General features: G+C 44.6%; 1 protein-coding gene across 1 annotated transcript in view; it reads left to right on the plus strand.

Annotated features, from left to right (window-relative positions):
* Nucleotides 1-23,451, plus strand: part of LOC146384772 (NACHT, LRR and PYD domains-containing protein 12-like) — a 40,710-nt gene that overhangs the window by 15,175 nt on the left and 2,084 nt on the right. The window contains exons 7-14 of the mRNA XM_084929759.1: nt 6,317-6,490; nt 17,844-17,893; nt 17,963-18,528; nt 18,635-18,690; nt 20,280-20,494; nt 20,613-20,872; nt 21,000-21,116; nt 21,196-21,337. Coding sequence (XP_084785885.1) covers nt 6,317-6,490; nt 17,844-17,893; nt 17,963-18,528; nt 18,635-18,690; nt 20,280-20,494; nt 20,613-20,872; nt 21,000-21,116; nt 21,196-21,337 — 1,580 coding nt within the window. The remainder of the gene's footprint in view (nt 1-6,316; nt 6,491-17,843; nt 17,894-17,962; nt 18,529-18,634; nt 18,691-20,279; nt 20,495-20,612; nt 20,873-20,999; nt 21,117-21,195; nt 21,338-23,451) is intronic.

Raw genomic sequence — 23,451 nt, forward strand, 5'->3', positions numbered from 1 at the left:
GACAGATGGGGCATGGGAACCGCCTTTTGCTTATGCCAGCCAGCTCTTTGAAGTGGCAGCCCAGTGGTTGCAACCTAACCCCACTGGGCTGCCACTTCAAAGAGAGTTAAATTCTAAATCAAGGTGTAAAATCTAAAAGTAAGCAAATAATTCTTGATACAGCTTGTTCAGAAAAGCATAATACTCGTTTAGGTAAAGGTTTTTTTTAAATATCAGACCTTGTTGGCTTGTTTAAAGCCCCTTGTTATGACCTGGCTCGGAACGACCGTAACAAGAGGAGGGTGTCCTGCAACTCCCCATGCTCAAACAGACACAGCCATAGCATCGGGCTTTTTATAACAATTTATTTACATGAATGGCATTCAGAACAACGATAGAGGGAGTGTACGGCTTCAGGGTGAGCCAAGGCCAACACAACAAACAAAACCCAAATCTAAACTTCGGTCCCCCTTTGACCTCTTCAAGAAAGCAACAAAAGAAATGACAAAGTCTAACATCCCTGGTCTAACAACACAGGAGAAAACAAAACTTCCCATAATAATCGGCAGCTCACCTCTACTCACTCTGCAATTCACACACATGCCCGAATAACTAAATAGCACAGAGCCCACCGCCCGTTCCCTCATCAGAGTCATTACTGAAGTCCTGACGGTGTAATGTTTTGCCCAGTAGCTCCACCCAGGCATTGGGGATTTGCCGATGGAGCCAGGATTCCATTACAAACTTAAATGTGCTGTGGGCAACAGCTGGCACTGTCATCTCATTTGAGGGGCACTTTAGTGTTCAAGTAGTACAAAAAAAACAGCCAAACAAACAAAAAAACACACCCACAAATTTCTGAAATGGTGGAAGAGCATATGGGAACAGTTACCAGTAACCATCACAGTGGCAGACATCCATGAAAGGGTCTCGAGTATGAAGAGTTGGACAGCACCAGGCTCTGACATGGTTCACGCCTACTGGCTGAAGAAGCTGACTGCACTTCATGAGCGTCTGGCAGCACAAATGAACCAGCTGCTAGTCCACGAGAGATGGCTAACCAAAGCCAGACACTCCTGATCCTCAAGGACCGGTATGGTCCCATTCAACTACCAGCCAATAACCTGCCTGAGTATCACATGGAAGCTCCTGTCAGGCATCATAGCGGTTAAGATGGACAGGCATATAGCTCAATACAGGAGTGGGGCACAGAAAAGAATTGGCAAGAATACCAGAGGCGCAAAACACCAGCTATCTTTAGACTGAGCGGTTAGCTGAGACTGCAAGACTAGGCTGACCAACCTGTATTGACTACAAGAACGCCTATGACTCAGTGCCCCACACATGGATCCTGGTAATGCCTAGAACTAGTGGTGCAACGTATTACTGTTGATTCGTGATCCGAACCGATCCCACCCCACGGTTTGGCACAAACGTGATCCGAAGATTCGACAAAGAAAAAAAAAGTATGTTTATGGTGCGTGTGGTCAGTCTGTCAAGCGATAGTCATGGCCAGCATTAGCGGTCCAAGTTGAGGAGCAGAGGCGTTTGCGGCATTTAAGCAGCCCTTGCTGCCCAGTCTGACCGGGCTAAAGCCATTACAAAAGCTATTGGGGTGTTTATAGCTGCAGACATGAGGCTTATTCATATTCAGTTGTGCAAAACAAGGGGTTTAAACATATGATGAACGTGCTTGAGCCACTCTATGATATCCCATTGCGCATCCACTTCAGTGACAAGATTGTTCCAAGCATGTATGAGCAGGAATGTCATGCTCAGTGAATACCTCTGTCAGTGACCTGGGTCTGAGCGACCCAGGGTCCATGAACAGTTGCAGACTAATTTTATATTATGTGTTTTTCTGCACTGTGCTCCTGTTCTTGTGTCCATGCTTGTGTATGGGTGCAGCTGTGAAAGGCACCTTTAGGTCTGATGGGTGTGGCCCTGCCAGCTGGCTAGCCACACCTGAAGATCATCACACATACCTAGAGCGGATCAAGCCTCGTCGTCTGTGAAGGTTCTCAGTCATCCAGGTATTCGTAGTCTAAGGAGCTTGGAAAGAAAAGCGTCTGGACTTCTAAAAGTTGCTTGAAGACGTTTCACTTCTCATCCAAGAAGCTTCTTCATTTCTGTGAAACCTTTCCTGACCTCAGGAAATCACATGATAGGGTGGGGCTAGGTTTCACAATGAGCCCCCCGCTTCACTGCATGCTATAACCACACCACCATCACTTCACCTGTTGGTGCTGTATCATCGCCCAATCTACCGCCAGTGGCTGCTACACCACCATCACCATCAGCTCAACCGTCTGCAGCTGTGGCGCCACCGGAGGGACCCGCTCAGTCAGGTCCCTCTGGCGCCACTGGACCCATGGTTGGACACCAGAATTGCAGCGTCGACGCTGCCAGGTCCACAGTCCCCCACCTGAACCGTTTCACCACCACCGGATCCCTGGCCGCCCACCAGAGCTGCCATGTTGCTCCATCGGGCCCGTGGCAGGCCACCTGAACTGTTTTACCACTGTTACCACTCAACAGGGGGACTGTTTTGAAACCGCTGCTGGGCGTGCGGTCTGACTTTGAAATTTTTGGGATTCAGGCTCTATTTGCTTGGGGATTTGTGACAATCTCAGGCAGCAGAAACCCAACAAAGAGGAGGAAGAGGAGGAACCATAATAAAAGGGCAGGCCCCTGTATGGTATGTACCACCACATCTTGTGGTCCTCCATAAGGCAGAGCCTTCAGTTTTCAGGCCCCTCTTCTGTGGAACCAGCTTCTAGTTTGGAGACAGACACTATCTCTACTTTTAAGATTCAAACTTTCCTTTTTGCTAAAGCATATAGTTAGGGCTGGACCAGTTGACCCTGAATCCTCCCTTAGTTATGCTGCAATAGGCGTAGGCTGCCAGAGGATTCCCATGATGCGCTGAGTGTTTGTTCTTAACTCACTATGTGTTTATACACCTCTCTGCATTTACTCATTACTTATTATGAATCTCTGGCCCTCTTCCAGTGTGCCTTTGTCCTGTCACCCCTTTACCCTCTTAGATGGTCAAGAACATGTTCCAGAAGTCTTATGGTTTCAGACGCAACTTCTCAAAAATGTTAACTGAGCCTGTTGCATCTGAGGGGTAACTCAGATGCAAGCAATTTCTCAGAGCACTGCATGGCAGCTGTCTTCAGTGTCTTCCACTTGAGAATGATGGACTTCAGAACTGGCCTTTAACTTGTCCCAGACTGATAGGTGGAAACAGATCCTTGTTAAAGATAAATGCTGGTGTCTTTTCTCCATAGCACTGCATGAACATGCACCTAAATGCTCTAGACCAGGAAACTGACAAAACATTTGCTTTTGTAAATTGTGACATTTCCTGATGATCAGTTAATCAAGTGCATTTGATAATCAGTAGCTGGCTGCTACTTACCTTCTTAATTCTAATAGAAACAGTAAGGCTATACTTGATTTCCTCTTTCCTCTTTCTCTTTTGCTCTTGATGAAGGCGGTCACACTTTTCTCCTCCTCCTCCTCCTCTCCCTTAGCTTCCCTGCTTAGCCTCTTGTGTCCTTGTCTAGTCTCGTGTTTTTTGTATTACTTTTCCCTGAACACTCTCTCACAGTCTGTTCTCTAAAACCTAAAAGAGGAATTATGGATTTGATCAACTGGTCCCTGAATGCAATTGACACCCTTTTCTCAACGAGAAGTCTGGGCTCGGGTGAGCCTGAGTGCTGAAGATATCTACCTATTTGGAACCATGGTAACAGGGTTCTTGCTGATCGGAGCTGGCTTGGCCCTGACTTATCGAAGAATTAAGAAAGCGGAACCGGCTGTTCAAACCCCCACAAGGCTGCCCGCTGGGATTGAAACGATGGGACGAGGCGTGAGTTTCTCAAAATGGGCTCATTGAGTGCAGCACGGATAAGATCTTGAAGAAGCTTACGGCTGCAGTGAATACTCAGAATAAGACCTCTGAGTGCAAATTGGATCACATCTTGGAGAAGCTCACTGCGGTCGTGAGTTCTCCGAATCGGCTCTTTGAGCACAAGAATGACAACATCAAGGAGCGTAAGGTTGATAACATCATGGAGAATCTCACGGCTCTCCAACGGGAGATTGAGAGACCAGTGTGGACTGTTAGAACAGCTTTGAAATTCATATGAGTTGTTCGCACTAAAGTAAAAACCACCATCACTTATGCGGATACCCCCTCGGCGCCAGCTGCGGTCTCAAGGCCGGAGCTGAACAACAACACCCTGATAACGACTGTGTTTAGTCTGTTCCTTCCCATTCTATGCAAGGCCACCTGGGTTGGCTGGAAGACTGTTTACTTAGCCTAGCAGGGCGAAGGACACTGTTTCAGCTGAACTCTGGACATACACACACATGCACACACACACATATATATATATATATATATAATATACACACATGCAGATGTACACTCATCCCCCCTCCACCTCCAAACACCTTCGACGCTTATTCCCCTCCGATGCTGACGGTGGATCAAGGAGACCAGTGCATAGGCTGCAGGCCCGGATGTACTGTCTACATCGGCTGTCTCTCACCCTTTACCCACCCCTGCTGCTTGTCATGTGTTTCTTTGGTGTATTAAGAGTTTTTTCATGTACAGAGGTGTTTTTTTCTGTTCTCAAACTGATCTCCCTGTTGGAGCTCAGTCTGGGGGGGGAGTTATTTTTTTCTCCTTATCTTTCCTCATGTGGTGCTTTTTCCATGTTATACCTCTCTGACCTGTCTTCCCCATGTGATGTTTGTGTAATGTATGTATGGTCGGAAGGGTAAGATGGCGCTGGCATGGCTGGCAGCCTTAACCCAATTTCCCTCGGCATGAATAAAGTATGATCAATCAATCAATCAATTTTTCACACACTGCTTCTGCATTTTGCTTCATTTTTTTAAGTAAATAACAAATCAGTGTAATATGTCATGTTGTTCATCTGAGGTTGTATTTACTTCATTTTGACAGTTTCTAAGAATCAAATGTTTTATTCAGTTTTCAGTTTCAGTTTCAATAGAGGGACGAAGAAAATACAGTTATCAATTATGGAAAGGTTTCAGATAAGTGGCATGGCACAAACCTGAACCGGGTAAAAATTGTAAATCTAATTTGTTTCAACGGCTAGCTTAAACAGGTGGGTTTTTAATTGTGATTTGAAGGATTGAATGGATTCCGACGCACGGACATCAATCGGCAGGCAAAGTTTAGGTGCGGCAAAAGCAAAAGCACGATCCCCCCAGTCTTCCGTCGGGACATTTGTTGCACTAAGAGCCACTGATTAGAGGATCTAAGTGCTCTCTTGGGGATGTATAGGTCAAGGAGGTTAACTAAGTAGCTGGGCGCCAAGTTACTTAAAATTTTAAAATTGTACAAAAGGATTTTAAAAACGATGCGGTATTTGATGGGGAGCCAGTGAAGGTTAGCTAGGACAGGTGTAATATGATCATGTCTTCTGGTGCCGCTTAAAAGATGTGCTGCGGCATTTTGGACTAGTTGCAGGTGTTGGATGAGGGAAAGTTGGAGGCCTAGATAAAGAGAATTGCAATAGTCCAATCTCGAAGTAATAAGAGCATGGATGAGCTTTTCTAGGTCTGTACGTCGTATACAGGGCTTTGCCTTGGAAATTTGGCGTAATTGGTAAAAGCTGAATTTCACCACTGCAGCCACTTGCTTTTCTAATATGAGGGGAACTATCCAGCACTACTCCAAGGTTTCTAGCAGTAGAGGAAAAATGACTTGATTCCATTTGTCTCCAAGAAGGATTGTAATTGCTTAAGAAATATTTTTTCTAAGATTTCAGACATAAAAGGAAGTTTAGAGACCAGTCTGTAGTTTGAAAGGACATTAGGATCGAGATTACTTTTCTTGATAACAGGTTACACCATTGCATGTTTGAAAGCAGTAGGGACGCAGCCTGATAAGAGTGAGGAATTCATTAGAAGAAGATGCAGGCTCCAATAGTGTTCAGGGCATTATTGATAATGCGAGAGGGAAGCACATCATGATGAGAATTAGAGCTTTTCAGTTGGCCTATTATTTCCTTAAGTGTCAGAAAAGATACAAGTTCAAACTGTTGAAAGACCATTGAGGATACCCAACTCTATCTATCCATGAAGCCAGATAACACACACCAATTTGTTAAACTGCAGGACATTATTATTATTATTGTTATTATTATTATTATTATTATTATGCTCTTATGTTTAAACCAAAGAAAATAATAAGGATGTAGTTTATTTTTATCAATACTTGTTTTTGCATGTGCAAAACAAGTTCAAAGTTGCTTCAGCCGCTATGCTTTAGTAAGAGCTATTTTCTCTCCAGGCTGTCATGTTGTGGGATCACAGAGGAAGGTTGTGTCTCTCTGGCCTCAGCTCTGAAGTCCAACCCCTCCCACCTGAGAGAGCTGGACCTGAGCTACAACCATCCTGGAGTGTCAGGAGTGAAACTGCTGTTGGAGCGACTGAACGACCCAGAATGTAGACTGGAAACACTCAAGTCGGTACACTGTGTAGCTTCCACACTAAGTTATGAAAATGATTTCATAACTTCCCTATAAAGTTTTTTTTCATCTTGACCATCAAAATATTGAACTACAGAGCTAGAACTGCTTAACCTTTCTGAAAATGAACTAAATAGTGATTTTGATGTATTAAATGCTTTTAAATTGTCTTAAATAGTCTGAATTGTTTTGTAGTTTAACTCAAAAAATAGACTTTCTCTCACTTTCTTGGTTGTCTTTAACAGTCTGTCATGAGATTTATTCTAAAGACACTTCTTCAGCTGAGAGTCAGAGAGTAGAAACACACACGCTGCAGTTTTTACTTGCAAGGGCGGTCACAGAGTGCTCACACCAGAGTGGGGGCCCTGTGATGTGCGCTCTGTTCTTGCACTTGTCTTTATTTATATACAAAAGTAATACAATAGTGAATATGTCTGTTCATAGACAGAGGAATGTTAGTGCGTAGGTATGTGCGTATGCATGTGTGTGTGTGTGTATTGTGAGAATCTGAAGGACGCGGCCCCTCTTCTTGTTAGGGAGCGAAGATAAGAGTGTTCAGCTCTCCTCTTCCTGGTAGGGAGTGAAACTGCTTGTTCAGCTCTCATTATCGCTGTGGGAAGAAACTTACAAAACAGAACAGAACAAGTCTTGTAGTGAACAACAGTCTAAGTCATCAAAAGAAGATCCACATGCAGTATTCTATCATATGCAAACTTATATCATTAAAAGCTTGTACTGACTACTAAGTACAATTCTCCATTGACACAGTCCCATTGCTATTAACAGGACCCCTTTCTATGTCACTGGCTCAAGATTTTTTTTTTTCAAAAATCCAAAGGATGCAAAGTTTCTCTCTTTCTGGCACCCTTCGTCTGTTATGCAGCAATGTTAACAAAGAACAGTAGCTAAGCGTCTCTACAAATGTTTGAATAACAAAAATGTTTAATAATGTTACCATGTTAGCGAGTTCAATACAATTGCTTCATAAGGATAAAAAAGGGAAAAAAGACTCCGGCATCTAGAGATAACTTTAACAATATGGCGCACTAAAGTCAACCAGCTGGCTGCTATATTGAATAGTTAGCAAGTTCTCCATAAATGACCGATGTCAGCACAAATAGATTGACATCAGTAGTACATTTAATTGATGGAGGGACCTTTCTTCTATTTGAGAATTAAAACTTACCTCAAGCTCTTTCTTTTGGCACTTAGCAAAAACTAATCTGCTGCTATGGCTGAACTGCAACCTACTAAATGGTGCAAAATAAAGGATGTATCAAAAATAATTATCTGATTTCAAAATGCTTCAATTCTGCAGCCTTTCTTGGTAGGAATTGAAACACATACTGTTAGTAAGACAGGATTTGTGAGTTTCATAACAACAGTAGTGGCAGTAGATTCACACAGCTCAGCAAACTCAGCTGAACTTAATTAGCCATTTGTTTGTTTGTCTTTATACTAATATTACAGGACCTGCTGATCAGTCAGACAGTGTTTCATCAGTGGTTTGGGTGAGCAAAGAGACATGAAACGCTACACATATAAAGGCTAATTTAACGCACTGAGGACTGCTTTCACAAATAAGAGCTTAAAGTCAAAATTTTGAAAACATGTTTAGCGCTGTCTTCTGTCATATGGTTACGTCATATGGTTGGTTGGCTGTGGCTAATAGACTTACATTAGTTTATGTTAGCTAACTAGTGGCAGGATCTATAACTCAGAGGAAAATAAGGAGATTAAAACTAAAAAACAATGTAAGGGGATCACGTCAGTGCTGCAACAATGACTTTATGTTAAACTGAGGATATACTGTCCACTTCACTGTCTGTCTCTTTAGCAGAAAGTGGCTGTTCGCTGTTTGGCAAGCTGCAGTCAAACAGGCAAATTAGCGGTTAGCCCTAATGTTAAGGTTTGTAAAGCACTTTACAAATGAGGACTGTGTGGATAGTCTATTTGAGCCAGGTGACAGGTGGCTCACCGGACCAACAGAAACCCTCTGACCGGGGGTACCGAGCAGCACTATTTTATGCAATAAAATAATCTTTCTGTTCCCAAACACACTCAGACAGTTTACAACATACTATGGCAAACTTAAGCACAGTAGGAGACAGAGATTTCTATTTTGACCTGCAGTTCCTGTGTTCCATACATCGCTTAACTACAGGAATGCAGCTTAGAGATCTCCCTTAGAGATACGGTAAGAAGTTTGGCCATCCAGGAGGGGCTCAGAGTAGAGCCGCTGCTCCTCCACACCGAAAGGAGCCAGTTGAGGTGGTTCGGGCATCTGACAAGGATGCCTCCTGGGAGCCTCTTGAGTGAGGTATTCTGGGCATGTCCCAGGGAGGAGGCCCCGGGGCAGACCCAGGACACACTTGAGAGATTATATCTCTCAGCTGGCCTGGGAGCACCTTGTTGTTCAACTGGACAAGCTGGAGAAGGTGGCTGGTGATAGGGAGGTCTGGGCTTCTCTGCTTAGGCTGCTGCCCCCCCGACCCTGCTCCAGATAAGTGGAAGAAGATGGATGAGTGGATGAACCCCCGAACAGAACAGTCGTCAGAGGTCATTAACGAGTACAGCAGTCTCAGTCATGGTGCCCATTGCTGGCCACACTCAATACAGAACAAACAGCTGCAATAACGTTATACATGAACAATAACAATGATAGATTAGTGCAAGATAACTGTAAATTAATACATGAATGTCAAGTGAACAGGCCCATGAGTCTTTCGTCTAGTGGCTCCTTCCCTTAGCCTGCTACATAGACCCCACCTGAAGGGGTTAGTCATCCCCAACAACCCCCTCACCCCACACAAAGTCTTTCAAATTTCCAGGGGTCTGCCCTAGGCCCATTGAAGCCAGCTGGGGGAGAGTAATTCTGTTCAGGACAGGGTGTACAGCTGGCACCCCCTTCTCATACAGTAGGTGAGGTGAGTGGGTGATATGGTGAGACTCTCCTGGTGCAACACTACCATGTGCCTCCGGCGCCTCAGATAACAGTGTCATGACTTCTGCAGTCCCTTGCCAGTGACTGCAGAGCTTCGGGGAGACACCTTTACTGCAGACAGGGCAATATACCCAGACCTTATCCCCTGGCACAAAGGCTCTCTCCTGGCACTTGGTGTTGTAGGCCCTCTCCTGTCGTACTTCCACGTTGGCCTGGACCTGGCGAGTGTAATCATGGACCACCTGCAGCCACTCCCTCAGCCTCCTGAAGTAGTCCATTTCTTGCCCATCAGCAATCTCAGGCTTAGGTCGGGCTCCAAACACCAAGTCCACTGGTGTTCAGAGCAATCTCCAACCTTCCTTTCATATCAAACATCCTTGAAAGAGTAGTTGTCAAACAGCTAACAGATCATCTGCAGAGGAATGGCTTATTTGAAGAGTTTCAGTCAGGTTTCAGAGCTCATCACAGCACAGAAACAGCTTTAGTGAAGGTTACAAATGATCTTCTTATGGCCTCTGACAGTGGACTCATCTCTGTGCTTGTCCTGCTAGACCTCAGTGCAGCGTTCGATACTGTCGACCATAATATCCTATTAGAGCGATTAGAACATGCTGTAGGTATTACAGGTACTGCACTGCAGTGGTTTGTATCATATCTATCTAATAGACTCCAGTTTGTGCATGTAAATGGAGAGTCCTCTTCACACACTGAGGTTAATTATGGAGTTCCACAGGGTTCAGTGCTAGGACCAATTCTGTTTACATTATACATGCTTCCCTTAGGCAGCATCATTAGAAGACATAGCATACATTTACACTGCTATGCAGATGACACCCAGCTCTATCTGTCCATGAAGCCAGATAACACACACCAATGAGTTAAACTGCAGGAATGTCTTAAAGACATAAAGACCTGGATGGCCGCTAACTTTCTGCTTCTTAATTCAGATCAAACTGAGGTTATTGTACTCGGCCCTGAAAATCTTAGAAATATGGTATCTAAGCAGATTCTTCCTCTGGATGGCATTACCTTGGCCTCCAGTAACACTGTGAGGAACCTTGGAGTCATTTTTGACCAGGACATGTCCTTCAACGCACATATTAAACAAATATGTAAGACTGCTTTCTTCCATTTGCGCAACATCTCTAAAATTAGCTTGGGCTGGATCTCAAAGTCGTATCCTTGGAGGACTTCCAACCAGCGGGCCAACTGGCCTCCTGGGTGCTTGAAGTTTAAGAGCCAGGTTAGGGATCCATTGTCAGTGCGAAGGAGGAAGTGGCAGCCATGCAAGTATGGGCAAAAATGCTGTACTGCCAGAACTATAGCAAGCAGCTTGCATCGAGTAACACAGTAGTTTTTTTTCAGCTTGACCCAGTGCAGGGCTGAAATAAGCCACAACATGTTCTCCATCACCATTTGCTGGGACAGGACAGCCCCAACACCTACATGTTGGGGCTACGTGTTGAGAGGGGCAGTTTGTGGGGACGCAGGCAAATGGGCTGAGCAGAGCCGGTGTCAATGGTGTGTTGGACAAGCCCTGTCTGTCTGCTGCCTTTGTCAGTGGCAGCAAAGATGTCTATGCTGTTCTCCAGGAGGCACATTAACCGGTGGCGCTGGTCAGTGTTGAGGCTTGCACTACAGCGCTGCCATACGTCATGGACAGTTTGGGTTGTTTCAGTCGAGGGAAGGTTGTCAGACCTGACAAGCTGGGGTGACCAGTGGTGATATAGGGTCACTGGTGGTAGTTGGTGTGGCACCAGTGTCCGATGTCTGTTGGGCGGCAGCTGCCTGGAGACTGGCTTGTCTGTCTTTGGCCCTCTCCTTTTTCTTTCTCTGGCTCGCAGTGGAGAGCCAAAGTCTCTGTACCAAGGGTGATGGCTGGCTTCAATGTGTCAACGCTTCCCCAGCAGGTCAGCAGATCAAGGCCAATGATGCACTGGTCCTGGATGTTGGCGAGCCAGAAGCCATGCACCAGCTCCATGTCACTCACTCAGATTCACAGTGGTTTCCCTCCTCACATGTCAGTCTTCTCTTCGGTCACTGTCATCAGCTGGGTGTTGGTGTGACCAGCCTACTGCAAGTGGGCCAAATGGACCTGGGAGTACACCAGGTCATATCAGGGAAATGGTGGATCATGTGTCTACCAGGGCCCGATAGCAGCAAAAATTTCTGGCACAACTTCACCTACTCCTGCTTTGTTAGGATGAGAAACTAACAAAGCAGGAACTCCAGCAACATTTAAAAGTAAAAACTTTATTAACTGACTAACACGTTTCGGCTTGTGACCTTCATCAGGGTCTGGCAAGGCCAGTCATCACCAATTCCGCCCATTCATCCTCATGGAGGGCCTCACGGAGGGACCGAGGCATGGCAAGGCGGAGATGTTGGTGCAGCAATTCTGGAGAAAGCCCTTGCAGGAAGGCATGTAGACTGAGCTCCTCCTGGGCAGCTGGGGGAAACTCTCAGTAACCATATCGGGCATGCAACTGCACATCCTCTGCAAAGGTGTGTAAGGACAAGAAATACATTGTGGACAAAACAGGACACCCCCCATAATCTTTAGTTACAATATTATAGTTAGTTAAATGGTCTGATTGTTCAAATATGTATTTTCTTTGATTGTTGTAAAATAATGTGTGCCCCAGTCTCCAAAAATGACATAGTGCAGGAAGGGTAGTTATTCCTCTGTTACACCACAAGAGGGAGTATCCCCTAAAATGAGCAGCTCTAGCGGGAATAAATAAGCCCAGCCACTACCCATAAGGCAGTGCGCCTATAAGAGTTGTGTGAGACTGCAAAAGTGTGTAACGTTGTGCTATGTCTACATATATATTTGCAGGTAAGCAGATACAAGATGGTAAATAACTTAAAATGTATCTACAGATGAGTCCACGGGGTTGCAGAGAATGTGGGAAAGTTGGCCGTAAATCCCCATTATGTGTCATTAGTATATAAGTTATTGGTAGCGATGTGAATTAGCCGTGATGCTAACGATTAGCAGCTAGAGATAATTCATTAGTTTGTATGGAAACCTCGTGGTGCTTTTGTGGATTTATACCTGTACCGGGCTGTGATCACAGCAGATATAGACTGGTGGATCACACTATCTTTTGTTTATGTTTATTTCATTGTTGTACTGTAAGAAGTATTAGTGTTTTGAGTTTAAAAACTAACCATAAGGCAGTGCGCCTATAAGAGTTGTGTGAGACTGCAAAAGTGTGTAACGTTGTGCTATGTCAATATATATATTTGCAGATACAGTAAAGGCGAACTCACAAAGCCATGGTTTCAATTCATTTTAATCCAAGTGTGCAACAGGTGCCCAGGCTCTCTCCTTCCAGACAACTTTTGGCCAGCTGCTCCCTGCTCTGGTCAGTGGAACACCGCTGCCCACCGTAGCCTCTCCAGTGCTATGGTGAGGGCCTGGAGCTTCCACTTCTCTGCTGGGGCTAGGTCGAGAAGTACTTGCAATGCATTTCCCTCCAATGCCAGGGCCAGGTATGTGGCAGCTTCTTTGTCACTCCAGCCACTGTGCCTCGCTGCCAGCTGGACTTCTGAGAGATAGGCCTCTAGTGGTGTCCACCCATTATAATTTGGTACCTTGGCTGGCATTTTAGGCATCGCTGCAGGCTGCTGTGAGCTCATTATGGGGGCCAGTGGAGGTGGCTTGTTGATCAAAGAAACTGCACCATGAGCATCAGCATCTGTTGCGTGCAGCAGGTGTTCACTTGTCCTCCCTCTTACGGTATGATGGCGCCTGTGTTTGGCTTTGCCGCTGCCGGCTGCAGTTTTTCTCGCTCTGTTTTAGTGTTGTTTTTTTTTTCGGCCTTTTTGCTCTCCCTTTTTGTCACTGATATGTTGGCTGCCTTAGTCTATGATCGCCTGACGCTGCTATCTATTCGATCACCTATGGTGGGTCTGGATACCTGGTATTGTCCATCCTCTGCTGTCTGGATCGCCGTCAGGCTTCGCCAATGGTACCTTCCTGGGTCCGTGCAAATCGCGGAGGAGGAGAGGAAAAAGAGCTGGTGTCCAGGTGAAACTTAGACTGTTCTGCAAGCGGGGACTAGCTGGTAAGCAACAATTTCTGGTCACCTGTGCTCAGACAGTTTTTATGGAGGTGAACTTTTCTTCCGTGTCCCTGCTTGAATATGCAGGGCCTGGACCTATCAGACTGTGTTAGCTCAGGAGTGTTCATCCAGACTCTCCGGTTGTTTGGCCTTCCATCCCTGCAGTGAGTGGAATTTATGAGCGTCGCAGATCAAATCCTAAGTTTTTACATCCTCTAAATCGGGCCATTTCTGTTAATGATTTGACTTCTACCTCGCTGAGCATGGTGCTTTTTAATGCCCGATCAATAACAAATAAAATGTTCTTGTTGAACGATTTTATTCTTTCCCAAAAACTGGATTTCTTATTTCCAATTGAAACCTGGCAGCACGATGATCACTATTCATCCTTCATCTAACTTTGCCCAGGTGGGTACTCCCACATCAGCCAGCCTCGGATGTCCAGTCGAGCAGAAGGTATTGCTCTGATGTTTGGAAGCCAGTTTCACTGTTGTTCAGTAATGGTCGGACATTTTTCAGCATTTGAAATACTGTCACAACGGGACTGAACGGACTCACGCGCAGGCTCTAGGTCTTGAAAGCACAAGAGTCTTTATTACAATACACCAGGTGATCTATTTACAAAGGTGAGGGGAAAGCCGAGGGTCCACACACGAACGGGAAAGACGCCAAAAGTCACACACACACTCTGTCCACTCCTCACGCTCCTCTTCACACTCCAATCACTCAGGTAACCCAGGGGTTGGTCCAGGGAATCTGTACACAGAGACACGAAGGGATTATAAAGGCAAATCGCTGAGAAAACACTCTAGAGGTAACTGAGCTGGGGTTACACTGACGAGGGTCAGCAACGGTCCAGCGACAAGAAACACAGAGCTGCCATCTTATAAAGGAGCTGGAACACTCTCGTGATGAGCCACAGGTGCGTGATCGCAACCAGGTGCGTGGGCCAAGGGCAGGAGCCCACAGGTGAGCTCCGCCCAGGCAGAGGGAGGAGGGGGAGAGGGGAAGGGAGAGAGCAGGAACAAAAAAAGAAAATAAAAACATATGTAGCCATACTGAGCCGACCGGGTAGGCACAGGGACCCTGACAAATACAGCTTGTTAGATCTCCAAAAGTTGATTCTGTTCATCTGGACGTAGCGTTTTGTGGGAGAAACGTTTCGTCATCATCAGGTGACTTCTTCAGTCTCACCTGACTGCAGGTTTCAATCTTATAAACAGTACATTTGCATAATGACTGAAACCAGCCCACTGAAGGAACAATGGGCTGGGAGGTCAGTTCCTTAATCATAATTATGTAAATTCTCATGACCATTGATCAACAACCACTGACCAATGACCATGAGTCCCATTCACAGGGGAATGGCTGCAATTACAGGACTGTAAGATGGCGAAAGATGATGAGAGATACAGCTTGTTAGAGTTGGAAATAAAGATCCGTTATATTGTGCTGTAGTGTATGGTCCACCTAGCCTAAATGGTCAGTTTTTAAAGGAGTTCAGTGACTTTTTATCCTCCACCTTGAAGCTGTCCAGACTGGTTATAGTCTGGAATTTTAATATACACACTGACGATGACTCTGACCTCTTTGCCAGAGGTTTCCTTAGCGTCATGGATTCTTTTCATTTTACACAGCATGTGTCTGGTCCCACTCACAGCAAAGGACACACACTGGACCTTGTTTTTACTTTAGGTTTAAACATTGATTTTATTGGTTCTGGGGACATTTTTATCATCATTGTATTCTTTTTAACCTGTCTTTCCATCTTTCTCTCTCTCGTATTCGACATGTGGTTAGCTCTCGCATTTTAAATTCCTCTACTGCTGCTAAATATTCTGATGTTTTTAATTTAGTTTTACCTTCCAATAACGATATTGATTTATTAGCAAATCTTTTTAATAATCATTGTGTTTCTATCTTAGACAGTGTTTGTCCTGTCAAAACCGGACTAGCTCCTGTTTCAAAGTCGTCCCCCTGGATAAATGACAGCATTCGCTATGTTCCTGACGTAAAGATGAGCAATTGTGGAGGAAAACTCGTTTGCATGTCCATCTCTTTCATTTAAAGGACCTTTTAGTTTCTTTTAACACTTTAGTTCAAGATGCGAGGGCGGCCTATTTCTCAGACCTGGTGTCTAAGAGCAGAGGTAAACCCAAGGTACTATTCGACACCATTAGTGATATTGTTGCTCCAGCTACAGCTGCTGTCCCAATTTCATCGAATGAAGATTGTGAAAATGTTCTTTCTTTCTTTGTTGAAAATGTTAGCAATGTGAGGAACAATATCTCCCCTTCTGTGTCTCTGTTGTCTGCTCCAACTCAAGCTAGGCCTGTTATTTTAGAAAGGTTTTTACCTGTGTCCTGACCTGAGCTGGTCAAATTAGTTAATTCGATGAAATCATCCTCCTGCTCTCTTGATTGCTATAACACATTGCTTTAACACAAGATAAGTAATATGTATTATTGTAGGGTCTACCCTACAATATAAAGCACCTTGAGGTGACTGTTGTTGTGATTTAGCGCTGTATAAATAAAATTGAATTGAATTGAATAACTGGAATAGCTGTCTTAACGCTGTAACTTAACACGTGAATGTCAGGTGAATAGTCCCATGAGTCTTTAGGCTAGTGGCTTCTCCCCTTAGCCCGTTACAATACATAACTACACCACACCACAATCAGAACTGTGTTTCTTACTGATGCACGATCGGGAATCCCATCAGAACCTCTGCAGGGAAACTAGGGCAATATGACGGTATATATCGTGTGGACGATAGAAAAGTGTCTATCGTGCCATTTGTCTTCTATTGTTTCTATCGTTTCTAACCTAATTTTATAAATTATTACATAAAATATATCATTAGGGCGATCGTGGCTCAAGAGTTGGCAGTTCTCATCATCACATCTGTCAACCGTGGATATTTATTATTTGGTGATTTGTATATATTGTGCTATTTCTTATGTTTTAACATATAGTACTGTCAAATAGTCTAGTCTGTTTTTGTTAATGTTACTGTGTTGGAGCAACTGTAACCCACATAATTTCCCTAGGGATTAATAAAGTATGCTGATTCTGATTCTTTGCCAGCTGATTACACGATTTGGCCTGATGAGGAAAAGCTGGGGTGTCGGACTCCAGTTTGTTGGTCTGGTGACTCAAACAGACTCTCCTCCACACAGTCCTCGTTTATAAAGTGCTTTACAAACCCCACCATCACGGCTAACAGCTGGATTTGCCCGTTTGAGTGCAGCTAGCCAAATACCGAACAGTCACTTCCTGCTAAAGACAGACAGTAAGGTGGACAGTACATCCTGAGTTTAACATAAACTCATTGTTGCAGCACTAAAGTGATCCTCTTACACTGATGTTTAGTTTCAGTGTCCTTATTTTCCTCTGAGGTATTGATCTTGTCACTAGTTGGCTAACATAAACTAATGTAAGTGCCAACCAACCACATGACATCACGCTTGTACTGACAGAAGTTGGCGCTAAACCTGTTTTTAAAATGTTGACTTTAATCATTTATTCCTTAAATCCAGCTTCACAGATAGAGTTACAGGGTTACAGGGCTCCATGATGTAAAATAGCCTTTATACGTGTAGTGTTTCAGGTCCCGGTTAAACATGAGCAACAGAGTGCTGACTGCAGTTCAGTCAGTAAGTGTTATAAATAACAGTGGTTAATGGGATTTTACATAGAAAGATTTAAAATCTTAGGCTGTTGTTTTTTTAATACCTGTACCTGAAGGCAACATTACCGACTCCAGTGGCTAACAGCTCCTCAGCTCTAAAACTGTGAAGTCAAACTAAATAACCCTGGGTTCTGTAGATAACAAACATTATGAGAACATTGTAATCTCTTTGTCCCAATGACCAGGTCAAAGTGAGATTTGAGAAATGTACCTCACAGCAGTGCTAAAAGCTGAAATCCATGATTGGATACAGAAACAAACTTCTTTTCCTGTTAGAAATGTTTGGCTTTATCAGTGTTTACCTGCTCCTATAAATGCTTATCTGGAGTAAAGTTTGACAACACTACTCGATGAAAGAAGACCGAATCCTTCTCCACCCAGATCAAAGCCACAGGATGGAGCATGTCTCTGAGTGCTGCTTCACCTTTGTTGTTTCATATCAGGTGGTCATTACTTGTCCTCTGACCATTTTTTATTGAGTTTCGTATCTCTGATAAGGTTGTTTTCTCTCCATCTGTGAACTAATTTTATTAACTCAAGGCAATAATTTCCTGTCACGGTGCCTTGACAAAACATGTTTATCATATTAGATTATTTCATGTTTATTTACTAATAATAACAGCCTGACCTCTTCTGCCTCAGTGTGGACCACAATGAAGAGCACTGGGTCGACCCACAGCTTCTGAACAAGTGTAAGCGTCACTGAGTTTCTCTATAACATCGACTGAGCTGAAGCTTAACTCACTGCATCTCTTTCATAGATGCCTGTGATCTCACATTCGACCCCAACACTGTGAATGAAAACCTCGTCCTGTCTGAATGTGACAGGAAAGTGAGCTACACTGAGGAAAAGCAGTCGTATCCTGATCATCCAGAGAGATTTGACCAAGTGAATCAGGTGCTGTGTCGAGAGGCTCTGACTGGGCGCTGCTACTGGGAGGTGGACTGGGAAGCATCTGTGAATATTGGTGTTGCATATAAGAGCCTGCCGAGGAAGGGATACTGGGACATAGAAATTGACAGGACTGACAAGAGCTGGTGTTTCAGTATCACCTCTTCAAACGGTTACTCCTTCCGACACGGGTTGAGGGAAACTTTTATACCGGTCCCACACTTCGACGTCCAAGCATTCCTGGCCAGACGCAGGAGACTGGGACTGTTTCTGGACTGGCCAGCTGGCATTCTGTCCTTTTATTCACTTTCTGGTGACAAAAAAACTCTCATTCATACCTTCCACACCACTTTCAGCGAGCCTCTCTGCCCAGCATTCACAGTTGATCACGGAACTTTGACCCTGTGCAGGGTGGTGAAGCTGCAAATGGAAACTGTGAGTATTTAATAATAGTAGATCTACTAATAGTTCTCTCATGGTGTCACATTACAAGTTTGTGTGACTAAAAAAAATATTTCATTTGCCCTCTCTGGATTTTTAGGCTCGATCAAGCTTCGCACCTGAGATGAGAAAAGAAAGAACAGGCATTTCATACAGGTACGACACGCAAGCCTCGATGTTCCCACTGTGAGATTATGTCCTCTGCAAACACAGAGGTGCTCAGAGTGCTTTACATATGCAAAGAAGAATGTGGGGGAAAAAAAATGTTTTTAACAAATGTGTGATTGGTTGAGTCTGAATGTCAGATTGTGTATGACAGTAGATGGTGGTCACCAATTGATGGAGTATTGGGAGCCAATTAATATACTGCTGTTTACAAGGTTGAATGTCACTTTGAGTGTTTGTTTTATATTCAATTCAATTCAATTCAATTTTATTTATATAGCGCCAAATCACAACAAAAGTCGCCTCAAGTCGCTTCATAGATACAGAGAAAAACCCAACAATCATATGACCCCCTATGAGCAGCACTTTGGCGACAGTGGGAAGGAAAAACTCCCTTTTAACAGGAAGAAACCTCCGGCAGAACCAGGCTCAGGGAGGGGCGGGGCCATCTGCTGCGACCGGTTGGGGTGAGAGAAGGAAGACAGGATAAAAGACATGCTGTGGAAGAGAGACAGAGGTTAATAACAGATATGATTCAATGCAGAGAGGTCTATTAATACATAGTGAGTGAGAAAGGTGACTGGAAAGGAAAAACTCAATGCATCATGGGAATCCCCCGGCAGCCTACGTCTATTGCAGCATAACTAAGGGAGGATCCAGGGTCACCTGGTCCAGCCCTAACTATATGCTTTAGCAAAAAGGAAAGTTTTAAGCCTAATCTTAAAAGTAGAGATAGTTTCTGTCTCCCGAATCCAAACTGGAAGCTGGTTCCACAGAAGAGGGGCCTGAAAACTGAAGGCTCTGCCTCCCATTCTACTTTTAAATACTCTAGGAACAACAAGTAGGCCTGCAGAGCGAGAACGAAGTGCTCTAATAGGGTGATATGGTACTACAAGGTCATTAAGATAAGATGGGGCCTGATTATTTAAGACCTTGTATGTGAGGAGCAGGATTTTGAATTCAATTCTGGACTTAACAGGAAGCCAATGAAGGGAAGCCAAAACAGGAGAAATATGCTCTCTCCTTCTAGTCCCTGTCAGGACTCTTGCTGCAGCATTTTGGATTAGCTGAAGGCTTTTCAGTGAGTTTTTTGGACATCCTAATAATAATGAATTACAGTCGTCCAGCCTGGAAGTAATAAATGCATGAACTAGTTTTATTTTATATGTTATATTTTTGCAACTTCCCAACACACACATTTGTTACAATGTTGCTTTAGACTTTAACAATGCCTTGGTTAGTTATACCTTAACTGGTTCAAATACCAAAGTCATGGTCAATAGAGGCAGTGGCAGACCATCAACTCCTACACACGAGTAAGTAAAGTTGCAGTTTTAATTAAAAGAGAAGGATGTGATCATCTAACTGTCATCTGATGGAAACGTTGAAGAAGGCTGTTGCCATAGATGTTTCTTCCTCTTTTAGGATTCTCTCACTAGTAATAATAACATCAAGTCTTGGATTTTACTTTACAGTATGAATTCTATTGTGATGACAGTCTTGCACCATATAAATTAAATTAGACACAATTTAACAGCTACAGCAATGAGCTCCATATTGAACCGTTCTGTGTCGTTCAGGTTCCTGTTTCCCAGTCCAGGGTTGTTCCAGTGTTCTTTGACTGGTCTGGTCTTTGATGTGACTCGTGAGAGTGAGGTCACCTACAAGACTCTGATCTGGGATCCTCTGGTTCTCCAACCAGCGCACAAAGTGGCCGGAGGCCCGCTGTTCAGCATCGAGTGTCCTCAGGACTCCATACGTCAGCTGCACCTCCCACACTGTGAACCTGAGCCGGGTAAGGACGCCACTGAACCACCTGAAGGAGAATTAAACCTGCAGAAAATGCTTTGATTTGCTTTCTATGGAAAGTTTCTGGAGGCTGTTGCAGTGAATGAAGCTGTGTGTTTTCCCAGCACTGGTCTCTGACAGCATCTCTGTGGTCCACATCACGGATGATGGCATGAGCATCATACAGCCTCTGGAGATCACTGAGACTCACGTGGTCGTGGACGTCCCTCACCTCTCCGCCTTTGGCCTCGTCTGGGATCTCGTTGAGCGGTTTTTCAATTACATGACGAAACCCATTCGTGGCCAAGTCCTGCTCTTCCTGAGAAACAGGCCACGCCCCATCCTCAGTGCGATGCTGCTCCCAGGAAACGTCCCTCTGCACGACGTATGACTTTATCATGAAATCATTAAATGGCTTCTGCATGAATAAATCCTCTGATTGTTCTGTATCTGTTTGCTTTGAAGCTCTGAAACTATTCATGCACTAAGAAAATGTTGTGATGTCTCTGAAGGTGAAAGTGCAGCACGCTGCTTCAGAGTACATCGAAGCGCCGTCCTTCTGCTATTTCCACAAAGGTCAAAAGTACAGTCTGAGCAGCGCCCCGCACGACTTTAAAATACAGCCTGCAGTGAGTATCAGTCGCTGAGTGTCAGCAGACACTTTGTCCACAAAGCTGTTTTAAATTGTGAGTTTCCATTTCGCTTCAGCGTGCAGAGTTTTTTGAAAATTACGGACCAAATTACCACCCGACCTTTGAGATCATCCTGACAACGAACGCAGAGGAAGTGATGCTGATGGTGCAAGATCCCGAGGAGACACGAGTGTGGGAGCATGACCTTCATCTGCCCGGTGAGCCTTAACTCAGCACAAACTGAAACCTGACAGAGATCCAACCTGCACATAAAAGAGAAACTAGCTTAATTCTCTGAAATCTCCGTCCTCGTTTCACTGTTAAATAAATGTAAAATGATAATAAGTTTATTACGTTTACACCGCTGTGTGTCTGCCTGATTCAGTCTGCGCTCTGAATTTCATCCACAGTCAGTTTAGTTCTAAGCACATCTAACAGCAGCACACATTAACCAAAGTGCTGCACAGCTAAATGCAATAAAAGCCTCGAGGCTGAACAAATTACTTTGCTGATGACGCAAAAAGTCTTCGTCCAGATGAACAGAATCAACTTTCTGGGATTTTTTAAAAAAGATTACTTGGAGGTGAAACACCCCGTCTCATTAATACTGTAAACCAGTGTGTCACACAAAGCCAGGAAGGACTAAACAGGATTATCCCACAGGAAGGAAACAGCCTGGTACATACACACAGCATTCAGGTGCAGTCAAAGGAAATCCTGCTTCTACTAAAGGCACCTAACAATGCCTTCAGATCAGGTGACGCTCAGGCCTGCAGTACGTCCAGGGCAGACCTGAAGAGGGGCATCAAGAAGGCCGAGCACAGCTACAAGCTGGAGGAACACTTTGTCAACTGGGACCCACGATGCCTGTGGCTGGGCATTCACACCATGAATGTTTCCTCCTTCAATGAGCTTCTACGCTCATTTTGACAAGGACGACAAGGAAAAGTCTGCCAGAACCCTGCCCTCTGATGACTGCCATAACCTTCTCTTACCACCATAGATGTCCATAACGCACTGAGCAGTATCAACGCTCACCAGGCTGCTGGCCCTGACGGCATTCCTGGACATGAGCCTCCAGCATGTGCTGAGCAGCTTGCAGGAGTCTTCACAGACATCTTTAACACGTCGCTTGCCCAGGCAGTAGTACCAGCGTGTTTCAAGACCACCTTCATCGTGCCAGTGCCGAAACGCTCATCACCAGCATGCCTGAACGACTTCAGGTGGGAGAGGACAGACACCCATGTCCCCATCTACATAAATGGCACAGCTGTTGAACGAGTCTCCAGCTTCAAGTTCTTGGGGACCCACATCTCTGAGAATCTGACCTGGTCAACTGACACCTCCAGCCTGGTCAAGAAGGCCCATCAGTGCCTCTTTTTCTTGAGGACACTGAAGAAGAATCACCTGTCTTATGACATACTGGCTAACTTTTACTGGTGTGCGATGGAGAGCATCCTGACCAACTGTGTCCCAGTCTGGGAACTGTTACCGAACGCTAGGCACTGCGGTGAAAACCGCCCAACGCATCACAGGGACTTCACTTCCTGCTGTTGAGGATGTCCACAAGAAGACATGTCTACGCATCATTCTCAGGGACTCCTCTCATCCTGCCAATAAACTCTTCCAGCTCCTCCCCTCCAGAAGGCGCTACAGGAGCCTTCAGACTAAAACCAGCAGGTTTAGGAACAGCTTCTTCCCCACAACTGTCACCGAAATGAACTCACCCCCCCGCTGAACATTTCCATCCACACTCACTTAACTCCTACACCCCTCCTCCCCCCATCCCTCCCAGTGACCATGATCATGACTGTCATTCATTCTCAACGTTCACCACATGCTCACATTGGTTACTGCTGTAGTTTAGGACACTGACATAGTCTCTGTTATAGTGCGTCCACTGTTCAGAGAGCTACGCTTCCACGGCTGTAGATATATTCATAGTGCTGTTTACCACGCATCATACATCTGTATCGATGTAGCACATCTGTACATTTGGTCTCTGTATAGCAATATAAACATCTGTATATTTACTTACTATTTGTACATAATCTGTCCATAACTGTTCCCACCTTTTATCCAACGCTAATCTGTATCTAATCTGCTCCTATTGCACTTCTGATTAGATGCAAACTGTATTTCTTACCCTGTATTCAAACACGTGTAATGACAATAAAGTTGAATCCTAATCCTACAAAGTGATATGGTTTCCAAAAGAGACTCAGGCGCAGGCCAGGGTATTCCTTTAAGCGAAGAACAGTGCGTTTATTCACAGTGTAGAAATGTTGCTCTGAAATGTGCTCACTGTGTTTCTGACTCTGAACTTATTTTT

This window comes from Perissodus microlepis, chromosome 6 (genome assembly GCF_051167445.1).
Source record: "Perissodus microlepis isolate ML-2025 ecotype Zambia chromosome 6, ASM5116744v1, whole genome shotgun sequence".
NCBI classification, from domain to species: Eukaryota; Metazoa; Chordata; class Actinopteri; order Cichliformes; family Cichlidae; genus Perissodus; species Perissodus microlepis.